Here is an 18,017-nt window from a genome sequence, read left to right as displayed (position 1 = left end):
GTAATGGCTCCATATTAAAATGTGCCACTCTCAAAATAATGGGAAGCAGTGAATTACAGATTGTTGACATTGAACAAGTCCATTTTCATTTTACATAATTAAGGACGGGTACGATATTGTATGTACATAAGTGCCATGGACTTTTTGTCTTCTTGCAGGAATATTTTAGAGCGCTAAACAGGGTGTAGATGGCCCGAGTTAATATAGTGCACTGCTTAATAAACAGGGAGGGAAGTCAAGGTCTTGGGATCTTGGAGATCCTAATAATAAATTTCCTTTTTCTCTGGAGCAGTTTCTAAGAAAAAGTCAGCCAAGTCTGGTGATTATTTAAAAATCCCAATAATGGTTTTATTGTTTTCACTGTAATCCTTGTTAAACCACAAGTTGTGATTAAACCAGCATTTTCAACAGGTTGAACATAATGATCTCTCCCTTTTACAGCATTATGCAATAAGACTCCAGACCCCAGCATTATACATGAGGAAAAAAAACATGTACAAAAATACACTGCTGGTCCTGATTTACAATTTGACCTTTAAATCCCATGATTGTCTGAGCATTTTAGTATCAGTCCAGCCCCACAGCCCCAAGAAACTTTGGTATGTAAGAAAACTCACAGATTTGGTTTAAACCAGAGGAACTGTCAGATTAGGAATGTGATAAATTCACAGTAGTTCATAATACACAGGATAACTTTATTTTCTGACAGTATCTCTGGGGATCCTTTTGTAAAGTTTTCAAATGTAATAAGCATCAAGAGACAACGACGAGACTGTTATAAACATGCAATACAGAAAATTAATATAAGACATTGGTATAGCACAGGGTACAATAATAAGTACAGCTCCACTATAACATAAAGCTCTGATGTCACAACTCCTGTTGTGTGCACTTTGGCAAATAAAGGACAAGAAAAAATTACAATGCAAGCATCATTCATTTTGCCTGAATTTAACTTTCCACTGAGCATCAGTTTCAAAGCAAAGCTTCCAGGTGAATGAAATCAGTCAAAGTGCTACAAACTTTTCCACTGTAATAACGTAAGTGACATTTCTTTTTTTGATCAAAATGGCAGTCTTTGGCAAATCTGTTGCCCTTGTAGATAAAACATTAAAATGTATTTTCCAGTTGAGCAACATCGTCTGAACTGCATACCTCTTGAAAAATCCAGTTTGCATTCATATATATTCTGTTTAAGCCTCCCACTTGCAAGATACTGAAATAATGAGTTAAGGAAAATACAGTATCCTTGATTTACTCAACAGCAAAGATTTGTTTTTTCAAGGGGAAACCATATCATTCCCCTATAGACCAATTTCATCATCAAACTCATCTTCAAATGTGTAGCCTCTCCCTGCTTCCCCCTCCTCCTCTGAATCAGTCTCTGAGTGGCAGCTGTCGACCCTCCTCCTGTCCAATTGGGTGTCTTCATACTCGGAGCTATTTGATGAGGCAGGACTAGGTGGCAAATCTACTTTGTGATTGATGAACTCAGTTTCACCTTCTCCCACTCGGCCCTCGGCCCTCTCAATCTCACCTCTTGTTGGACTTTGACACACCAGCGTATTCTCATCCTGGAAGTCAAACGCTTGACCTTCGTCCTCTTCAGACGCCTGGCGAATGATCTCCTCTCGCTTGTCACTGAATCTCACTTTTGGTTTTAACCCCTTTGGCTTGATCCCATTCCCATCTGGTATCCTGCCGTCGCCCACCTGGTTTCCATCCAACCCAACCAAGTTCTTCCCATTCAGCTCGTTCTGCAAATTCACAGACTCCTCCATGGCTCCTTTTCCCTGCTTTGTTTCCACTGAGGATGTGACACTTTTGAGACTGAACACATCCTCCTCATTGGAGTCAAGCCCCAATCCGTCCATCACTCCTAATACATCTCCCAGCATAGACGGGCCCAAATCCAGGTCCAAGTCCAGGGTGAATGAAGACACTGACTCAGAGTGCTGAAGCTCATCGTTCTGTGGGCTTCCTGGAGCATCTGAATAAAGATCACTGTGGTTAATGGCCACCTCAGGATCGGCAGCAGGCGCGAAACCTGGACTCCCCGGGTCAGAGCTGGGTGGACTAGGGCCAAGTGTGGACAAGAAGGAGGTGTCCCCAAAGGCATCACCTCCCCGTCCAATGTGCATGGTGTGGCGAAAGTCACCCAGTGGCGCTGAGATCATGGTGGGGTCGAGGCGAGGGGCCCGGGTTGATTTGTGAAGCGGCATAACTGTAAACTGCCTGAGAACGGGGGGAAGTAGAGGGGGGTTGATTATCATATCTTTGGCATTAGCACATAGAGAGTGAAGGTAATTAGATAACTTAAAATGTGCCGAAAGCAAAAGGAACCCAGCCTCTTGGTGAGACAGGCCAGTGTGAAGACTTCACCATGTTGTGCAACATTGTGGGAGACCAATGAGCATTTTGGCACTGGTGTGGCTGTGAAGGCCATGCTGAGACTTGTACTTGAGGCACACACATGCAACGCTAGCACATACTTTTCTCTTCCCTCGGGCGTGTTTATGGACCAAAACAAGACAGTAACATTATATATGAAGAGCTGCGTCTATGATCCCACTCCCAGGACGTGTTACATTGAGGGGCATTAAATGTACATGTCAACACGGCAGGACTATCTCTGTTGGGCTCAACAAAGCAACAATTTTTGAGTAATAATTATGAGGTGGTAGCAAGTATTACGCCAAATATGTGATGATGTCATACACATTAAGCCATTTAAATGAAATTTTATAATATTTTTTTATAATAGTCATACATTGTGAAAAATACTACATACATTTTAGACTTTATTCCCAAAGTTTGTACGCGTATATGTGTGAGGGCCAGATTTGTGGAGGGGAGGGGGCTCACAGGCCTGACCCCAACCCCTCAAGACTTTCCTATAATAATTCTACTAAAAGCTGTATGAGATCAGTCTAACACTCAGCTCCACAGAGAGCATGCGAGGGCAACTCTTCCTGCGGGGGCACGGAGAGGATCGTTTGGATCAATGTAGAACTCGGCCAATCAATTGATCCGAGTGAGCGTCGGCAAAACTTTCAAAGTATGGAAAACTTACGTTAAGGCGTCTATTCTGGTCTCTGGTCGGCTTCGTCCTCGTCGTCCAACTTTTTCATTTGGCTTCTCTTGTTTGGTTTTTTTGGCTCTCGCTTCCCTCACGACTTTTTTCCCTCGCTCTTTTTCTCGCCGTCGTTGGTCTGTGTGAATTTTTCTTTTTCTTCCAAAGGGATGGGCGCAGGGTGAGGAAGTGACGCGACAGTTATTGGGGAGAGCTGGATCAAAGTGCGCTCGACTCGAAATATAAACGAGACCGACGAGTGCTTTTTGTTGTGGACAAGAGCCGATAAGGTCAATGCACATGACTAGAAGTTTACACTTGCTATAAACTATAGAAGTTTCTAAGTTATTAAAGTGCTTCGCAAACTGTACGAACTTAATATTCTATTTGATCATGGAAAAATGTCTCGAAGTACGGAGTTAACGACTTATAGTCATGTCACTAACAAACACAGTAGTCTTTCAATTATCGAAGTTTTTTATAATTAGATATTTATTCAGTTATGTTTTCTATATGTTTTGTTAAAAAGTTTGAGGCCAAATATATTCCTTTTTTTATACTGTGGGGGGAAAATCCCAGCCTCAAGCATCAGTTCCTTCTGAAGACTCATTATCATTTTTTTTGAAATTCTGAAATTCTCACAGAACTTTCTCTTTATTCATTGTATTTATTTGTTTTATCTAGTACTTTTGTGTTTTTATTTAAAGTAAGCTTCATATGTAAGATGTTTAAAAATGCTGGAATTAGCCTGAGATATATATATATATTTTTTTTTTTAAGTTTTCTAAAATTCCTGCATTCCTTGAAAGAATAAAACTATAGAACCCTGGTGTTAGTGGTATCGTCAAGTGTCAAAGACTCTTCTCAGGCTATAGGATAAGTATACTGTTACATCAGTATAGAAGACAAATTATATCCAACCCTGATTCATTGTACCACTAAGTTGATGAAAGCATTTTTCTGAAGGGTGTCTTTCTGGTGCATAATTGATTCACATAGTTAACCCGTCAGCCATTCACTCATACATCCAGTTAGTCAGGATTCATCTTGAAAAGATATAGAAAACCTTTAACAGCAGAGGAGTAAAGAGGCTTTTTAGAGTACATTTTATCCAGCTTCCTCCCATGGGGTAAAGAAACAGAAGCATGTCCGAACTTCAGGTATTCACACAATGGTGCCATAGGTTGTGAGTCATTGTTTGTGAAATCTTGTCACAGATGCTCAACATATTTGTGCAATGATGTAGCCAACAGCACAACAATGGGAACAGAATTATTCATTCAGTTGGCACATGATTTCATTTCACTGTGAGAAATGAGCTGGACATTTTCATTAATACAGTAATTTAATTATCTTAAAGCCCTTGTCTTGAAATAAGATACTGTGTCAACAAAAGCAAGTTATTTAACTTTTCTTATGTCAATTTAAGATGAAGGCATTGAGTCCTTCATTCAAGATTATGGTATTTACTGTGTGTCAGTATTCAAAAGCAATTTACAATAAAACTGATTTCTGGGGGGAAACAATAAAGAAATCTCTTTTGCTCAATTTGGTACTAGACTGTCCCCAAGAGGAATTTTTCCTTAACAGACATTGTGAGACCTGCTTTTCATTGCTGTGCAGCAAATTACACATTTATAGACGTTACAGCAGGTGCAAATATTATCTGCACTCCACAGAGACTCAGTCCATAGAGACCTCCAAATTATGTTTGGGATCCAGTGTGGGAGAGACTGACTGACAGGAAATGACTCTTTTCTCTGTAACACTAACACACACACACACACACACACACAAACACACTCTGCAGCTGTGTGCTTCACCGGAAGGTAGAGGGAGATGTATGGTGGCTACTATAATGAGTGTAATGACTGAGATCTATGATTCTTGGGGGGTTAACACGGATATTATTTGGTTGAGTAAAACAACAGCTGCCCACTTTCCAAATATGGTAATTTAACAACATGATCTGATGTTGAAATGAATTTGATCATTTGTGATAGTATAGATTCGATGACATGTTGATTTTCCTTTTCACTAACTTGGGCAAAGTTAGTCATTTATGAAAAATATTTGCCCTGCGTTTAGCCTCGCAAATATTACAACGCCACCCTATTCGTTATGATTGACTTAGGCGTACATCCTATAGCTGAATAGGAATCTTACCTAAACCTAAATTTAGACGTTTTGATTGGTGGAGCTCACGGAAGGCGGGAGTAAATGCTGCCTGCGAGAACTCACTCTGGGCAAATAACATCCCTAGTGACCATAACGGCATAACGTCACTTGACTTCTATCTGCCATTTTGTATCCGCACGGTCTGTTTAGACGGAGCCAGGTCGCTAACGAAGAAGGAAGCAAACAGCCCAATGTTAACTTTTATTTTTATGTGGTACCGTCAGTGAACATTCATCACATTTCGATTTGTTGCGATAGGCCGTGTTATTCACGGTCGTCTTGTCCACTTATTATAGTCAGGCGGGTGACATTGTGTTCGACTGCATCTTGTTTACCATCGGCTGTAGCGGGATTGCTAGCGTCACGGGCTAAGCTAGCTTGCACAGCACTGGCGTTAGCTCTGCAACGCTAACGCTCAATCTGTGGCAAAATGGCGGCCAACGCCACTCAAGCGGCCCCAGCGACTAACTGGTAGGTCGCACCTTCTGTCCACTGGGCGACTCGCAACAAGTGTTGGAAGAGATGAGTGTCACATAACCCAAGACAGTAAGGTTCATATAGGATGTGTTAGAGACAGTTAACGAGTATAATCTCGATTTAATGAGAATTAGCTGAGCTCACGGTGTCGACAACTGGCTTTACACAGGCCGTAGGTCCGGCTAGCAGAGAGCTAACAGAGAGCTAACCTGCTGTACAACGATAGGATTTATCTGATTGTATTCTACTACAGACATCTCACTAATCTGTCGCATATCTCGGTACAGACAACTTTGATGATACAAAATTAGCATGTATGCCTGTTTAGGTTAACTTAAGCATCCACGAAGTGACGTTCATTTGTAAAGCCCTTTAAACATAATCACTGGAACTCTAGCAGAACGGAGTCCGGTCCTGCTAGAGAGTTCTCTCTGTTAAAGGGGATGTTTGTTTTTCTCTCTCTCCACAGTCCCCAATTGCTTGCTCATTGTGGGAATTGTCGGATTTTCTCTGTAATATTGTGGGATCTCGACCTTGTGTGAAGTGCCTTGAGACGATGTATGTGATTTGGCACTGTACAAATAGTATTGAAGAGAATTATAAGAGGCTGTTAAGTAGAAAGCAGTGAATATATTGTTAACTTTTAACGTTAGTGTAGCCATTTAAATCTGTTCTGGAATGAACTGGTCGTTTTCATCCAGTTAACATTTGACTCGGGACAGCTAACGAAAACCAAAGCAGTCTAATAGAACAATATATTCTCCTTTCACCAACGTTATAATGTTCATTTTTGTGCTGCGATTATGTTTAAAAGGGTGTCAATACAATGGTTTGATCATTGTGGAGGTTGTAGTCTCCAGTGCTCGTGAAGTATGTTGCATTATGTTAAGAGGTGCTTGTTTTTTAGCCTAGTCACAAAATAGTATCTGTCAACTTAATTCAGTATAGTTCAACATCACGACGAACACAATCCTCCCAAAGGAGATTACAGTGTAATCAACACCTATTTAACACAGTGTTTGTAATACCTGAACATTGACACATGCACGGAGGCGGGAGTTATTGCAAGACTGTTTTATTAGACTGTATTACATTTAACTAGGTGTACCTAATAAACTGAGAACTTGAGCTTGATTTTTTTTTTTCTCATGTCGTAGATCAAGTTGGTTTGAATTACAAAATTAATGTTTTGTGTCGTTGACAGGTCCTATGCTTCTGCTGGAGATGGCCAGGTTCATGAAAACCCAGAATGGGAGAAAGCAAGACAAGCACTTGCATCCATTAGCAAGAGTCAGAGCGCTGCCAAGACTACACAAGCCAACCGGGCCACAGCAGAGGTGTGCTTTTATCTCTTTGTGTGGTTCTTTCTTCGTTGCACCTGGCATTGAAATCTATTCTAGGTGATCTGATCACAACACAATATGTAAAAATACAAAATGTGGACACAGCATAAAAATGAATCTGAGTAATCACTGGGTGAACTTCCCGTACTGTATAATTTCCTAAGAAGAATTATTTTAATTTCCTTTGAAGCAGTTTTATGCCACTGATTGGTGGATGTTTGCTTTGAAGTAGTTTTCTGCCACGTGATCGGCTGATACATGTGATTGAACTGCAGTAATACTACACATTGTGGTTGCAAGGAAGGTAGTGGAGGCGTTCATTTCTGTATATTTTAGATTCTCTCGAGTAACTCAATCCAAATTTTTACCTCGAAGCTTTGTTTATTTCCTATGACGTACTGCCCAGTGCAAGGGTTCTGCATGGATGATTATTGCTGTTGCATGACGCAGGTGCGCTGTGGATACGTGAGTTGATTAGACTTGATTTTTAAGGTTGCAAAAGCATTTTAACATACTGTAATATTTGTGGCGTTTCTCCTGTGCGCAATGCGTGTTTGGTAGAGCAAGAAAGTGGTTGAGCAAATGTGCCTGAGCTATAGTTAGGTTTAAAACTGGTTATAACCGAGGCTATTTGTGCATGTGTGCCATTTCAGGCCGGTCAGTTCCAACCAGCAGTGACGGACTCTACTGCCATTCATCATCAGCAGCAGCAGCAGCAGCAGCAGTACTATCCATGGTACCAGCAAACCCAGCAGCACTACCCTGGATACACATACCCTTATAACTATTACTACCCCATGGGTCCAGTAAGTAGATGAAGGAATTTTGTTCTTATTAACATGTTACCTCAATAATTTTCAATACAACTTCAGTACCCGTATTGCATTGTGTCCCAAAAAACATCTGATGCTGAGGGATTTGGATACAGTTTGACAGATAGTTATACTTGGATAAAAATAGTGAATTGAAAGTGGCAAACATGACAATGTGGCTTTTTTGTACTTTCAGTATGGAGCTCCTTATCCACCAAATCAGTATGGTGTACCTCCAGGGCCTTTCCCAGGAACTCCACCCTCCAATGGCCAGGTATATAACAAAAATTTGTCCCAAATATTTTCAAATTGTAATTATTCATAGTCCCTGTGATTAAGTCACAAATATAATCATGGACCTAAATCATAAAGCATAGTTATACTAGTTATATAAGTCATACTACTTGTGCCAGACTGAGTAAACAGAGTCAATGAAAATGTTCAGTGACCTTATCAAATCACTTCTTATGTTATCATTTTGTAATACTAAAACCGATTGCCCCTTTCAGACAAATAAAGGTGTACTTGACTTGACTACCATGAAATAACAATTGTGAAACTGTTGTTTGTGACACTTTTGTGTATTCCCTGGGGTTTCCTGTAACTTCAGTTACTTTAAAAAAGATACATTTGTCGTACTGAGAAAATAGCCCTTTGCCGTCTTTTTTTTATTATAGCCTCCTCCAGTGCCTGGAATGGAAGACCAGTCCCCCAGCTACCCCTCTCAACCACAACCCCCTCCCCCTGCTACTCCCCAGCCACCCCAGAGCCCAACCACCTCAGAGAACCCCCCTCCTCCACCCCCATCTATCCCTCCTCCACCCAACTCTCAGTACCCCCCTCCTCCTCAAAATGCTTACAGTTCCAACAACTCCATGCAATACCCACCTGGCGACCCCAACCAAATGCAAGTCTACAATCATTCCCAGGGAAGGCCTAACTATGGCCAAGGCTTCCAGGCCCAGAACACCTATCAGCCCTCTCAGAGTACCTCTCAGCAGCCAGGCCAGTATGTACCAGGGTTAGGCAGAGGAGAGGCCAACAAAAACAAAAACCAAAAACAAGGACAACAACTGTGGCACCGAATGAAACGTAAGATTTATTATTTGTTTGATGTAGGTGTTATTTCTCTGATGCTCTACACTCTTTATTTGTAATACTGTTTCCATCGTAGCATTTGAATGCAGTAATTATGTACGTTTTAGACATAACCAATAATGCCACTGCCGGTCGATGGAAGATTTTAGATATAAGATATGAAAAATATATTTTGTGGGATTTAGTCCAGATGTCAGTTTTAGTCATACAGAATAATAAGTTAGTGTTTATTTTGTAATTCTTTTCCTTCCTCTCACAGAGGCACCTGGGACAAACGCTTTGAAGTTCAATATTCCAAAGAGGCCCTATCAGGTCCAGTGTTCTTCAGTTTCCAATCAGGCCTTTTCTCTAGGCGAGCAGCCCTCCGGATTGAATCCATCCCCGTCCTCCCCGTCTACTGCCAGTGCTGCACCGGGAGGTGCTCAGGCCCGGTAAGAACTGTTTTTTTTTGGCTGGACTAGCCATGGGCATCAACTTGCATGTATCTATGTCCAGCCAAATGCTAGGTTTTGACCTGGTTCTGTTTGATTCTGAATAATCTGTTTCCTTAAATGTTTCACTCCAGTCCCCAGGATTGGCCCCAAGCCATGAAGGAATATGTGCAGCGCTGTTTTACAGCCTGTGAGACGGAGGAAGACAAAGATCGCACTGAAAAAGTCCTGAAGGAAGTCCTGCAGGACCGGCTGAAGGACGGCTCTGCTTACACCATTGACTGGACTCATGAGCCACTGCCAGAGTGAGTTTCGTAGACCCCTTTTTCACTTCCCACCGCCCCACCTTGACTCTATCCCCTCTCCCCTTTTTCAATCTATCGCCCCCGATAGGCAGGAAACGGACGTATCCCCTCGCAGCCCTCACTGCGAGTGGGGCGGGCAGCCATCGCTCAACTAAATCCTGTCTGTTTGCTGTCCTGGTTCCTCAATGGTGGAATGAGCTCCCCATTGACATCAGGACAGCAGAATCTCTTCAATGTTTCCGCCGCAGACTGAAAACTCGCGTGTTTAGACTGCACCCTACCCCTTGAATTCCCAAAAAAAAAAAATCTATAAAGGAGCACTTGCAGCAGTTTTTGCCTGTTTCATAAATGTTTATGATTGTCGATTCTTGCACCTTTGGGGAAATATCTTCATGATTAAGTGCACTTATTATAATTTGCATTGGACAAAAGCGTCTGCTAAATGAATGTAATATAATGGATTGGTGCTTTCCTTGTGTATATGTTGTTTTAATTTATTTAAACTACACATTGCATTTGCAAATCAAACAAATCATAATTTACAAAACTATGATCTGGTTTTCAGTTGAGTACTGAGGTGAATTATTTTGCAAACTCTAAACAACTTGAACTTCATAGATGCTTTTCTTTGGTCCGGACATTTTTGGACTCCTGTGACTTGTTGATATGGTTGCCTGCAGGCTGAATACACATTAAGAGTTACATCTTTGTTTGTTTTCCTTTGTAGACTAAAGGTCAAGCAGTCTCGTTGGGAAGCTGTCCTGCCCCAGAGGGCCTCAGACGGCCGTGGTGGAAATACCGTGGCGGCAGCTTCAAGAGGCAGGGGTAGTGGACACAGATTGGGTCACTACAGGAATATATTTTCTCAAAGGAGTCCATCCTCAAGTTCCTCCCATTCCTCCTCACGCTCCCCCTCCCCCTCCCATGGCCGACACAGGGACCGCAGCAACCAAAGACACAGGCGAAGGTAAGACACCTTTTCCACCTATTCGTTGGTGACTGCAGACTGCCAGTGTATTTACTTCACTCTTGATGTTTTACTTCCAGTGATTCTGGCTCCCAGTCAGACAGCAGCATCTCCAGTGATCTTAGGCCTCAGCTGTCAAGACGAAGTCAGAAAGGAGCACGTGGTCGTGGTAATGACAGGGATAGAGGACGAGGGGGTGGAGAGAGGGGACGAGGAAGAGGAGGAAAAGCCAACAGAGGAAGACGGTAAATTACTAAATGTGTTAACAAGAATGATGTTGAACCATCCAATCAGGCCCCCTCCTTTCTCAACTATCTTTTTTTTCTCTTAAAAAACATTCACTCAAAAGAACAAGTACAAGAAATAAACAGAATAGACTAGACAAAAGTACAACATAATCTGCAGTGTTATTTGCATTAATGATTCAAAAGCAAACATTCAGACATTCTAAAAGACAAAAATCCCTGCTGCTCCATGTTTTCTCATTTTATAAAAGACAATGGGGAAAATGTTTTTAGTTTTTTTCCTATGCTGTGCCAAGGGGGGCAGCCTGTGAATAACCTTTTTCACCTGTTGTCTCAGAAACATGGAAGATGCTGTTGTTGGAAAGAAAAGGAAAGGAGGAAACGCTGGTCTGGATTTCCATGACCCCAACAGAGAAGCCAAGAAGCAGAGCAGAGCAGCTCGTTTCCACAAGCAGCTGCGTTCAGAGCCCCTGGTTCTCTCCATTAACGCGTTCGACCTGCCTGACGGCACACAGGAGAGCCTCAGCTGGGAGGACTGCCCCATTGTGGGAACATGTCAGGATATCACAAAGCACTACCTGAGGCTCACATGTGCCCCTGACCCCTCCACTGTGCGCCCTGTGCATGTAAGTTGTCTTTTGTCCTCCTTAATTTAAATGTTATTATTAAATAATGCAACAGAAAATGGCACAAAAGTGGTATAAAACCTCGAAACTACTATGCCTGGAATGTCCTAGGCTTGTACATAAACCAACCAAGATCTAGGCTTTGATGTAAAACAATTTTCCTACTCAGGTGCTGAGAAAATCTCTGCAGGATGTGAAAACCCACTGGAAAAACAAGCACGACTACACTTATGCATGTGAACAGATGAAGTCCATACGACAAGACCTCACGGTTGGCTTTCTTCCTTCTCTCTGTCTTTTTGTAGTGTCAACTTTTACATGGGTGAGTTTTTCTTCCTTATTAACGTAAACAAATATTTCTCCCCTTTTATCTATCACCATCCAGGTCCAGGGAGTTCGTACAGAGTTCACAGTCGAAGTGTACGAGTGTCATGCCCGAATTGCTCTCGAAAAGGTGAGTCTCTTGACCTCTAGTGGAGCCTCATCAGCTAAAAGTGCAGCATATTAAACTCTACCTGAATGTTGATTGTCTTTAGGGAGACCATGAAGAGTTCAATCAATGCCAGACCCAGCTGAAGGCTCTATATAAGGACAATCCCTCAGAGAACATTGGAGAGTTTACTGCATATAGATTGATGTATTACATCTTCACTAAAAACTCTGGAGGTGGGTCCACTTGTTTTCTTTTGAGGCACATTACGTATGTGTTGTAACATATGTTTTCTTCCACATGTTGACCCTGACCATCCATCTTCCCCTCCAGATCTGACCACTGAATTGGTGTACTTGACCCCAGCGCTGCGGGCAGATGTGTGTGTGGCTCATGCTCTTGCACTCCGAGCTGCCTGGGCGCTGGGAAACTTCCGCCGTTTCTTTAAGCTCTACCAAGAAGCCCCGCGCATGGCTTCATACCTCATTGACAAGTTTGTAGAGAGGGAAAGAAAGGTTGCACTTCGGGCCATTGTCAAAACGTGAGTTGTGTTCCAGAAATACCTATTTCCACGTTTGAGTTCCTTGTTACTTGTGCTGACCCTGTATTTCTGTGTCCTCTGTCTGCAGGTTCAGGCCCGACTTGCCGGTGCAATATGTGCAGTCCGCTCTGGGCTTCCCTTGTTTAGACTCCTGTATGACCTTTCTTACTGGGCTAGGTGTCACCTTCACCCCCTATGACCCCGAAAGGATAGACTGTAAAACCAGCACTACAGCTTTGGCTGCCTCCTGAGTGGTTGGGTGGTAGCAGAATGTAGGAAGTCACTTAGAGACTCTCACGGATCCTTACATATTGAATGCACTGCAATTCAGACACCTCTGTCAGTTTAGCTATAGCAGTGGAAGATTAAAACCTTCACAAGGCCATTGAGGATAATGCAGGCTAACATACTCTGCTGAGACCCAAGATTTCAGGATGCAGATGTAATTACCAGACAAAACAATTTTAAACGAGAGAATATTTGCACACTCAGCTATTGTACGTCAGCATAATACCCAAGAGATCTCACTAAATTTATGATGCCAGTGAATAGATTTGGGAATCTCATGTAGACTCTGCGCTTAGAGGCCTAGAAGTCACAGAACTAGATCAGGGAAACCAACCCTACCCCACCCCCACCCCCTTGGTTCCTATTCCTTTACGACCGTCAGTTGTCAAAGCTAACAGTGTTCTGTTATGTTTTTTCCTTCCCCAAGTCAACAGCTCCAAGACCTGAAGATTCAAGCCTTGCCAATCAAAAGGGAAACACACAGAGCTCTTCAAGTCATCTGTCCAGCTCTCTGTTGTGTGAAGTCAAGCCTATGGAATCGGTTCAACTTTGCATTTTCCTCTTAGAGACTGTGAGACGACGGTAGCGAGAAGACGCCTGCAGTTTGTCTGAAAGAAGAAGAGGTGGTGGTTTGTATGTCCTGCCCTGCATCCCATTTCCTCCATGTATCTACAGCCGGCTGTTCACCCGGTCCCTTGTCCCCAACCTGGGAAAGCAATGGACTAAGTCTTAAGTCTAATCTAAAGTCTCCTGAATTAATTAAGTACTGTCCATCCGTTGTCTCAGCTATGAAATGGTTGTCCAGCATTTGGAAGAAGTCTCAATCTGATGAGCATTGACTCTTTGTATGATAAAAGGATACAGGCAAGTGTTCTTCATCAAGGTTATATCCTCACTCCTCCATATCCTGGAAGCTGAGCTCCATCTACAACACAGCAGCCAGAGGCAGAAAGGAAATCTGCTTCCATCGTCCTCAGGTAGAAGTTCCAGCCAGCACGCAGAATCCAGCACGCCGCGGTCAACATGGCAGAGTGGAGAACCGATGATGGTCATACTTCACCAGCTGTTGCTCAAAAGAAACGGGCAGGCTACCTTTTTCCAGTGCAGCTGAAGGTGAAGGTTGAATTTCGCACGACGGAGCACCGGGGAGAACATGCTCTCTCTTGAAAAAGGAATAGCAACAAGTGGTTTGTATGCTACATCTGGTGCTGGTGTTTGCATGGCTGGTAAGAGAGAGGGACTTCTCTGGAAGGAGGTGGATGACGCCGCTGCATTTCTGCTGTTGTAGTGTTTTGTCGTTGGGGGTTTGGCAGTATTGTCCTTTCTCGTGACGAGAGGAAAACACTGCAGTCAGTTGAATGAAAAGGCTGAAAGACTTGAATCAGTAAGATCCTAGATGTGTTTCTGCACAGTTCCATGCTGCTGTTTGAATGTCATGAGTATTTAAACCAGAACATGAGCTTTAAACAACAAAAAGTTAATGAAGAGGGAGATGTAAGTGGAGTGCAGCCTAGTGCTTATGTTTTTCTGGTAGATATGAAATAATTCTCGTAGATAAATGTTGTAGTTATCAACAGTTTGTCTAAGTGACGGTAAAATTGTAGCGGGACAAAGTTGTCTGGAGTGAATCGGCCCCTTTGTCTTAAGGAAAGTACCTTTCAGGACCAGTGATCCACCACAATATTAAGAATTATATTTATTAAACAAAAATCCTAAATGGCAGGAAATGTAAATCTGACGATCGGAACTTTTCACATTGAATTTGTTTTCGTGCTGCTTTTCGTTGTATCCTATAATTTGGTTCCCATTGAAACGTCGTGTTCAGATTGATAACACAAATTGACATTGTTTCTCATAATCTTAGTTTTCCTTTAAAGAACAGTATTAATTACCACGATAGAGACTTTGAGACAGAGATATTTAACGAACTCTGGTGTAACTGACTGGAGCACGAGTGGATGCAGGCTTGCTGTATAATGAACATGTTTACTTGTGTAAATATTGTATGATAATGATCTATTTTCAGTTAGTTCTTAGGTTTTGTTTTTTCACACATGGGTAAGTGTGATATTTTTTTTCTGAGTTTTTTAAAACTCTTAGATTGTTAGATTTATTGAAATGGATTGTTTGCTTCATTACATTGACCTCATTGCCGTAGAAGTTGATAATTGCTAGTGGTATATTCTTCCTGTGAACATTGCTACAGACTCTAGCCAAACCTTTGCGAGATGTCAAACCTAACTAATATGAAACATTTTTAAGTGGACAAAATGCTTGTTTAAACCTGGATTAAGTATGTGGAAATAATTTGCAATGACAATGATCTCAACATGTTTTCTTTCCTCCCCCTTCATCTATCTGACCCTCTGTCTTCTTTGCTGTCCTCTCACTCCCTAAACCTCTCTCACACCACCAGACTCCCCTTTCTTCAGCTCATGGCACTGCTGCATTGCAGGAGCACAGAGTGATGATAAGTGGGCGACGCTCCTCCAGACGCCAGCCGGAGAGAGTGAATTGTGAGCAATCCAAGTCTGGGTTTGACCCACTGGAGCTGATGAAATACATGGGAGCCTCACACAATGAAATGAAATGCTCTGCTAATCCAAAGTCCTTCAACATGTTTCTCTGTGCAACGTATAGTTTTTTTTAACAATGTTGATTGTTGTCACAATCTTGTACTTTTCTGTGTGTCCAGATGCATTTGCATTTTTTTGAGTCATGTTTGCTGGTAAAATGTGTCATTAAGGTTTTTTTCTTTTTTTCTTTGCCCCAGGTTACTTATAGTCTGGAGTTGTTTGGCTTTTGTTTACTCGATCCGCAGATTTCCCTCAGTTTTATATCGTAGACTAGTTTTGAGAGTTTCTACACGGTGTCTGGACATACAGAAACATACTGTTATCCTCATATATATTTTATCAATTCTTCTTAGTATTTAGGCCAAGTTTTCTGGTGTGTGCTCCCATGCTAAGAATGACTGGTGTCTCCGTGTGATGAGCTTGTTGACTGATCATTTGTCGCCTAAGGCTTGTGTAAATCTAAACTTTTCCTCAAGGTAGAAGTGTATACATCTGATGTCTCGGGGTTGACACAGACCAGGATGTTTGGTTTATTATTATTATTTCTTTTTAATTGAAAGTTCTCCCCAGATAACTAACAATGCACATGTTTATTTTGGATGTTTTCCCCCTTTCGATGCCCGAATCATGTTTTCAGTATTTTTTGCTCCCATGTTACTGTATATCTCCATCAGTCTTTGTAAGTCATTCCTTGATATTCAATACTGGAAGAGCTCCCTTGTCCCTCAGCTCTGTTCATTTCTACCATTCCCCCCTTTAACTTGTCCTCATTTAAGTTGATCTAGTCTCTGTTCTCACTTTCTCCCACGACCTCTCTCGCATGCTGTCTTCTTCCCTCTCCTGTTCTCTCCTACAAATCTTTAACCAGAATTTGTTCTATTGTCATTCTTTTCTTTTCCTTTTTAATGTTGTTGAGTTGTTTGTGACTGTTTGCAAGGTGCAACTAGTCACTCTCTCACTAGTAAGTATTGTATTGCGTCTGCAGTGCTTTAATAGTTTATGTTGCAGCTCACTAACAACTGAAGCTGAAGGTTTATCTGCATCGCCTCCTCCCTGTCCCTCATTTCCACTCTTCTCTACAGATCTGATATGACAAACTGCCATTTTGTAAATATTGTGTACATATCTTTTGGAAAAAATCAAATAAAATTCAAGTATAAAGGACACATTGTGATGTTTTTTAAATCAAAAAAATTACGGAAATGAAGCACAAGAATGGGATCAGTTGAAAAAAGAGGCCGTAGAACTGGGGAGCCAAGTTTTGTGTAGATGGTTTATTGTCAAATGTCGTTTGTGGATAGTGAGGCACTTGTAACACCATAAGACTAGAAATAACATCAGATGGATTAACTGCTACAGTGAACATTCTCTGCAAAATGTTCCTTTTTATAACAATGTTAAGGTAAATTAGTGCTTTGAAGTTATCGAATGGAGTAGTTGGGGAAAAGTGTTTTGTTAAAAAGAAAAAATTTGAAATGGTGAAATGAGAAGAAATAAATATAGAAAATAGAGCAGAAAGAAGAGCACAGAAGAATGGACAAAACTGCAAGTAGTCAGTAAAAATGACTGAGCTCATAGTAAAGTATGAAGGAAGAAATGGCAGTAAAAGAGTTAGAAGCCTTTTTAAGGAAAGTCCATTCAAAGTCAAAAAGACGATATGAACCTAACCTCTATCTAACCTAGTGTTTTATTTGATTGGACATATTAATTCATTATGACTTGTTTATAAAGTACCATAAAATAACACTTTCTTATAATTTCTACTCAAGACCAAGGCATCTTGTATTTGACACTATAACATTAAAGTCCAGTAATGAACTACATTCAATCAACTCAAATTATGAAATCAATAATTTGTTAAAATTAGTTAATTTTTGTTATTAAATCAATTTTACATGAAACCTAGCCTGGCTGTCCAGATTTAAAAAAAGAGCTTCAAAGTAAGAAAACTAATATACATAATAGAAAATGAAAAGATTAACTACTCGGGAAATAGAAATGAGAAAAAGCTGAGCTGCTAAACTCGCTCAGTTTAATCAAATTGACAGTAAAAAGTCAGAATGGACAGAGAAGCACAGAAACTACCAGGCAAAGAAGAAAAGCTAATACACTAATAAGGAAATAAAGCTTGACCTACATACTACGCAGGAGCAGAGGAGAAGAGAAAAGAGAAATTCAGCATCATGCCGAAAGAGAAAGTCAAGAGCAAAAGTTACCGTCACTCAGAGAGAGAAAGGATGCACACAGAAAAGTTGGATTGCAGGAAAAAAAGATAAGAATCTATGAAAAGTTTATCTACAAAAGAAAAGCATTAAGCAAGCGAAAGACTAGAAGTTCACACAAAGCAGAGAGAGAGAGAGAGAGAGAGAGGGCAGGCTGAGGCTAGACTTCATGTACATGTAAACAAGTGAGGAGGAGCAAATGAAATTCTAGACTAGAGGGGAAAAAGAAGAAAGAAGGCAGCGAAGCAAGAAACAGTTGGAAAGAGGCTGTTTCAGTTTGTGATGAAAGATCTAACAAACCCTCAGTAAAAAAAAATGATCCCATGAAATCAGGTGCAAAGAAAAAACTTTATGAATCGATGAGAAAAGGAAAAATAAGGACGAGACTGGAAAATGAGCAGAACC

At 41.3% G+C, this 18,017-nt stretch overlaps 2 protein-coding genes across 3 annotated transcripts; one reads left to right on the top strand and one right to left on the bottom strand.

Moving 5' to 3' along the window:
- Positions 1–320: 320 nt before the first annotated feature.
- Positions 321–3,262, bottom strand: cdc42ep5 (CDC42 effector protein (Rho GTPase binding) 5). Its single transcript, XM_035630320.2, has 2 exons — positions 3,074–3,262; positions 321–2,235 (listed from the first exon to the last, which is right to left on the bottom strand). Exon 2 carries the CDS (start codon positions 2,220–2,222, stop codon positions 1,305–1,307), a length of 918 nt encoding a protein of 305 aa, XP_035486213.1. The 5' UTR covers positions 2,223–2,235; positions 3,074–3,262; the 3' UTR covers positions 321–1,304.
- Positions 3,263–5,367: 2,105 nt separating this feature from the next.
- On the top strand, positions 5,368–16,554 carry leng8 (leukocyte receptor cluster (LRC) member 8). Of its 2 annotated transcripts, XM_035631689.2 has the most exons (15): positions 5,368–5,722; positions 6,933–7,065; positions 7,725–7,877; positions 8,080–8,157; positions 8,561–8,975; positions 9,241–9,412; positions 9,547–9,717; positions 10,445–10,684; positions 10,765–10,929; positions 11,267–11,555; positions 11,725–11,826; positions 11,941–12,009; positions 12,092–12,221; positions 12,319–12,526; positions 12,615–16,554. In XM_035631689.2, exons 1-15 carry the CDS (start codon positions 5,682–5,684, stop codon positions 12,775–12,777), a joined length of 2,529 nt encoding a protein of 842 aa, XP_035487582.2. In that variant the 5' UTR covers positions 5,368–5,681; the 3' UTR covers positions 12,778–16,554. The 2 variants fall into 2 exon arrangements, with proteins under 2 accessions (XP_035487582.2, XP_035487660.2); XM_035631767.2 differs by lacking the exons at positions 5,368–5,722; positions 6,933–7,065 and adding an exon at positions 7,375–7,536.
- Positions 16,555–18,017: the final 1,463 nt, after the last annotated feature.

This window comes from Scophthalmus maximus, chromosome 1 (genome assembly GCF_022379125.1).
Source record: "Scophthalmus maximus strain ysfricsl-2021 chromosome 1, ASM2237912v1, whole genome shotgun sequence".
Lineage (NCBI taxonomy): Eukaryota > Metazoa > Chordata > Actinopteri > Pleuronectiformes > Scophthalmidae > Scophthalmus > Scophthalmus maximus.
This window is presented reverse-complemented; position numbering and strand designations above follow the sequence as displayed.

Bases quoted from the DNA above. Each gene is read 5' to 3' on its own strand.
- cdc42ep5 (XM_035630320.2), bottom strand. From the start codon at position 2,222: ATGCCGCTTCACAAATCAACCCGGGCCCCTCGCCTCGACCCCACCATG.
- leng8 (XM_035631689.2), top strand. From the start codon at position 5,682: ATGGCGGCCAACGCCACTCAAGCGGCCCCAGCGACTAACTG. The intron at 10,685-10,764 runs GTAAGACACCTT...TTTTACTTCCAG, and splicing joins AACCAAAGACACAGGCGAAG to TGATTCTGGCTCCCAGTCAG. The intron at 12,527-12,614 runs GTGAGTTGTGTT...CTCTGTCTGCAG, and splicing joins CTTCGGGCCATTGTCAAAAC to GTTCAGGCCCGACTTGCCGG.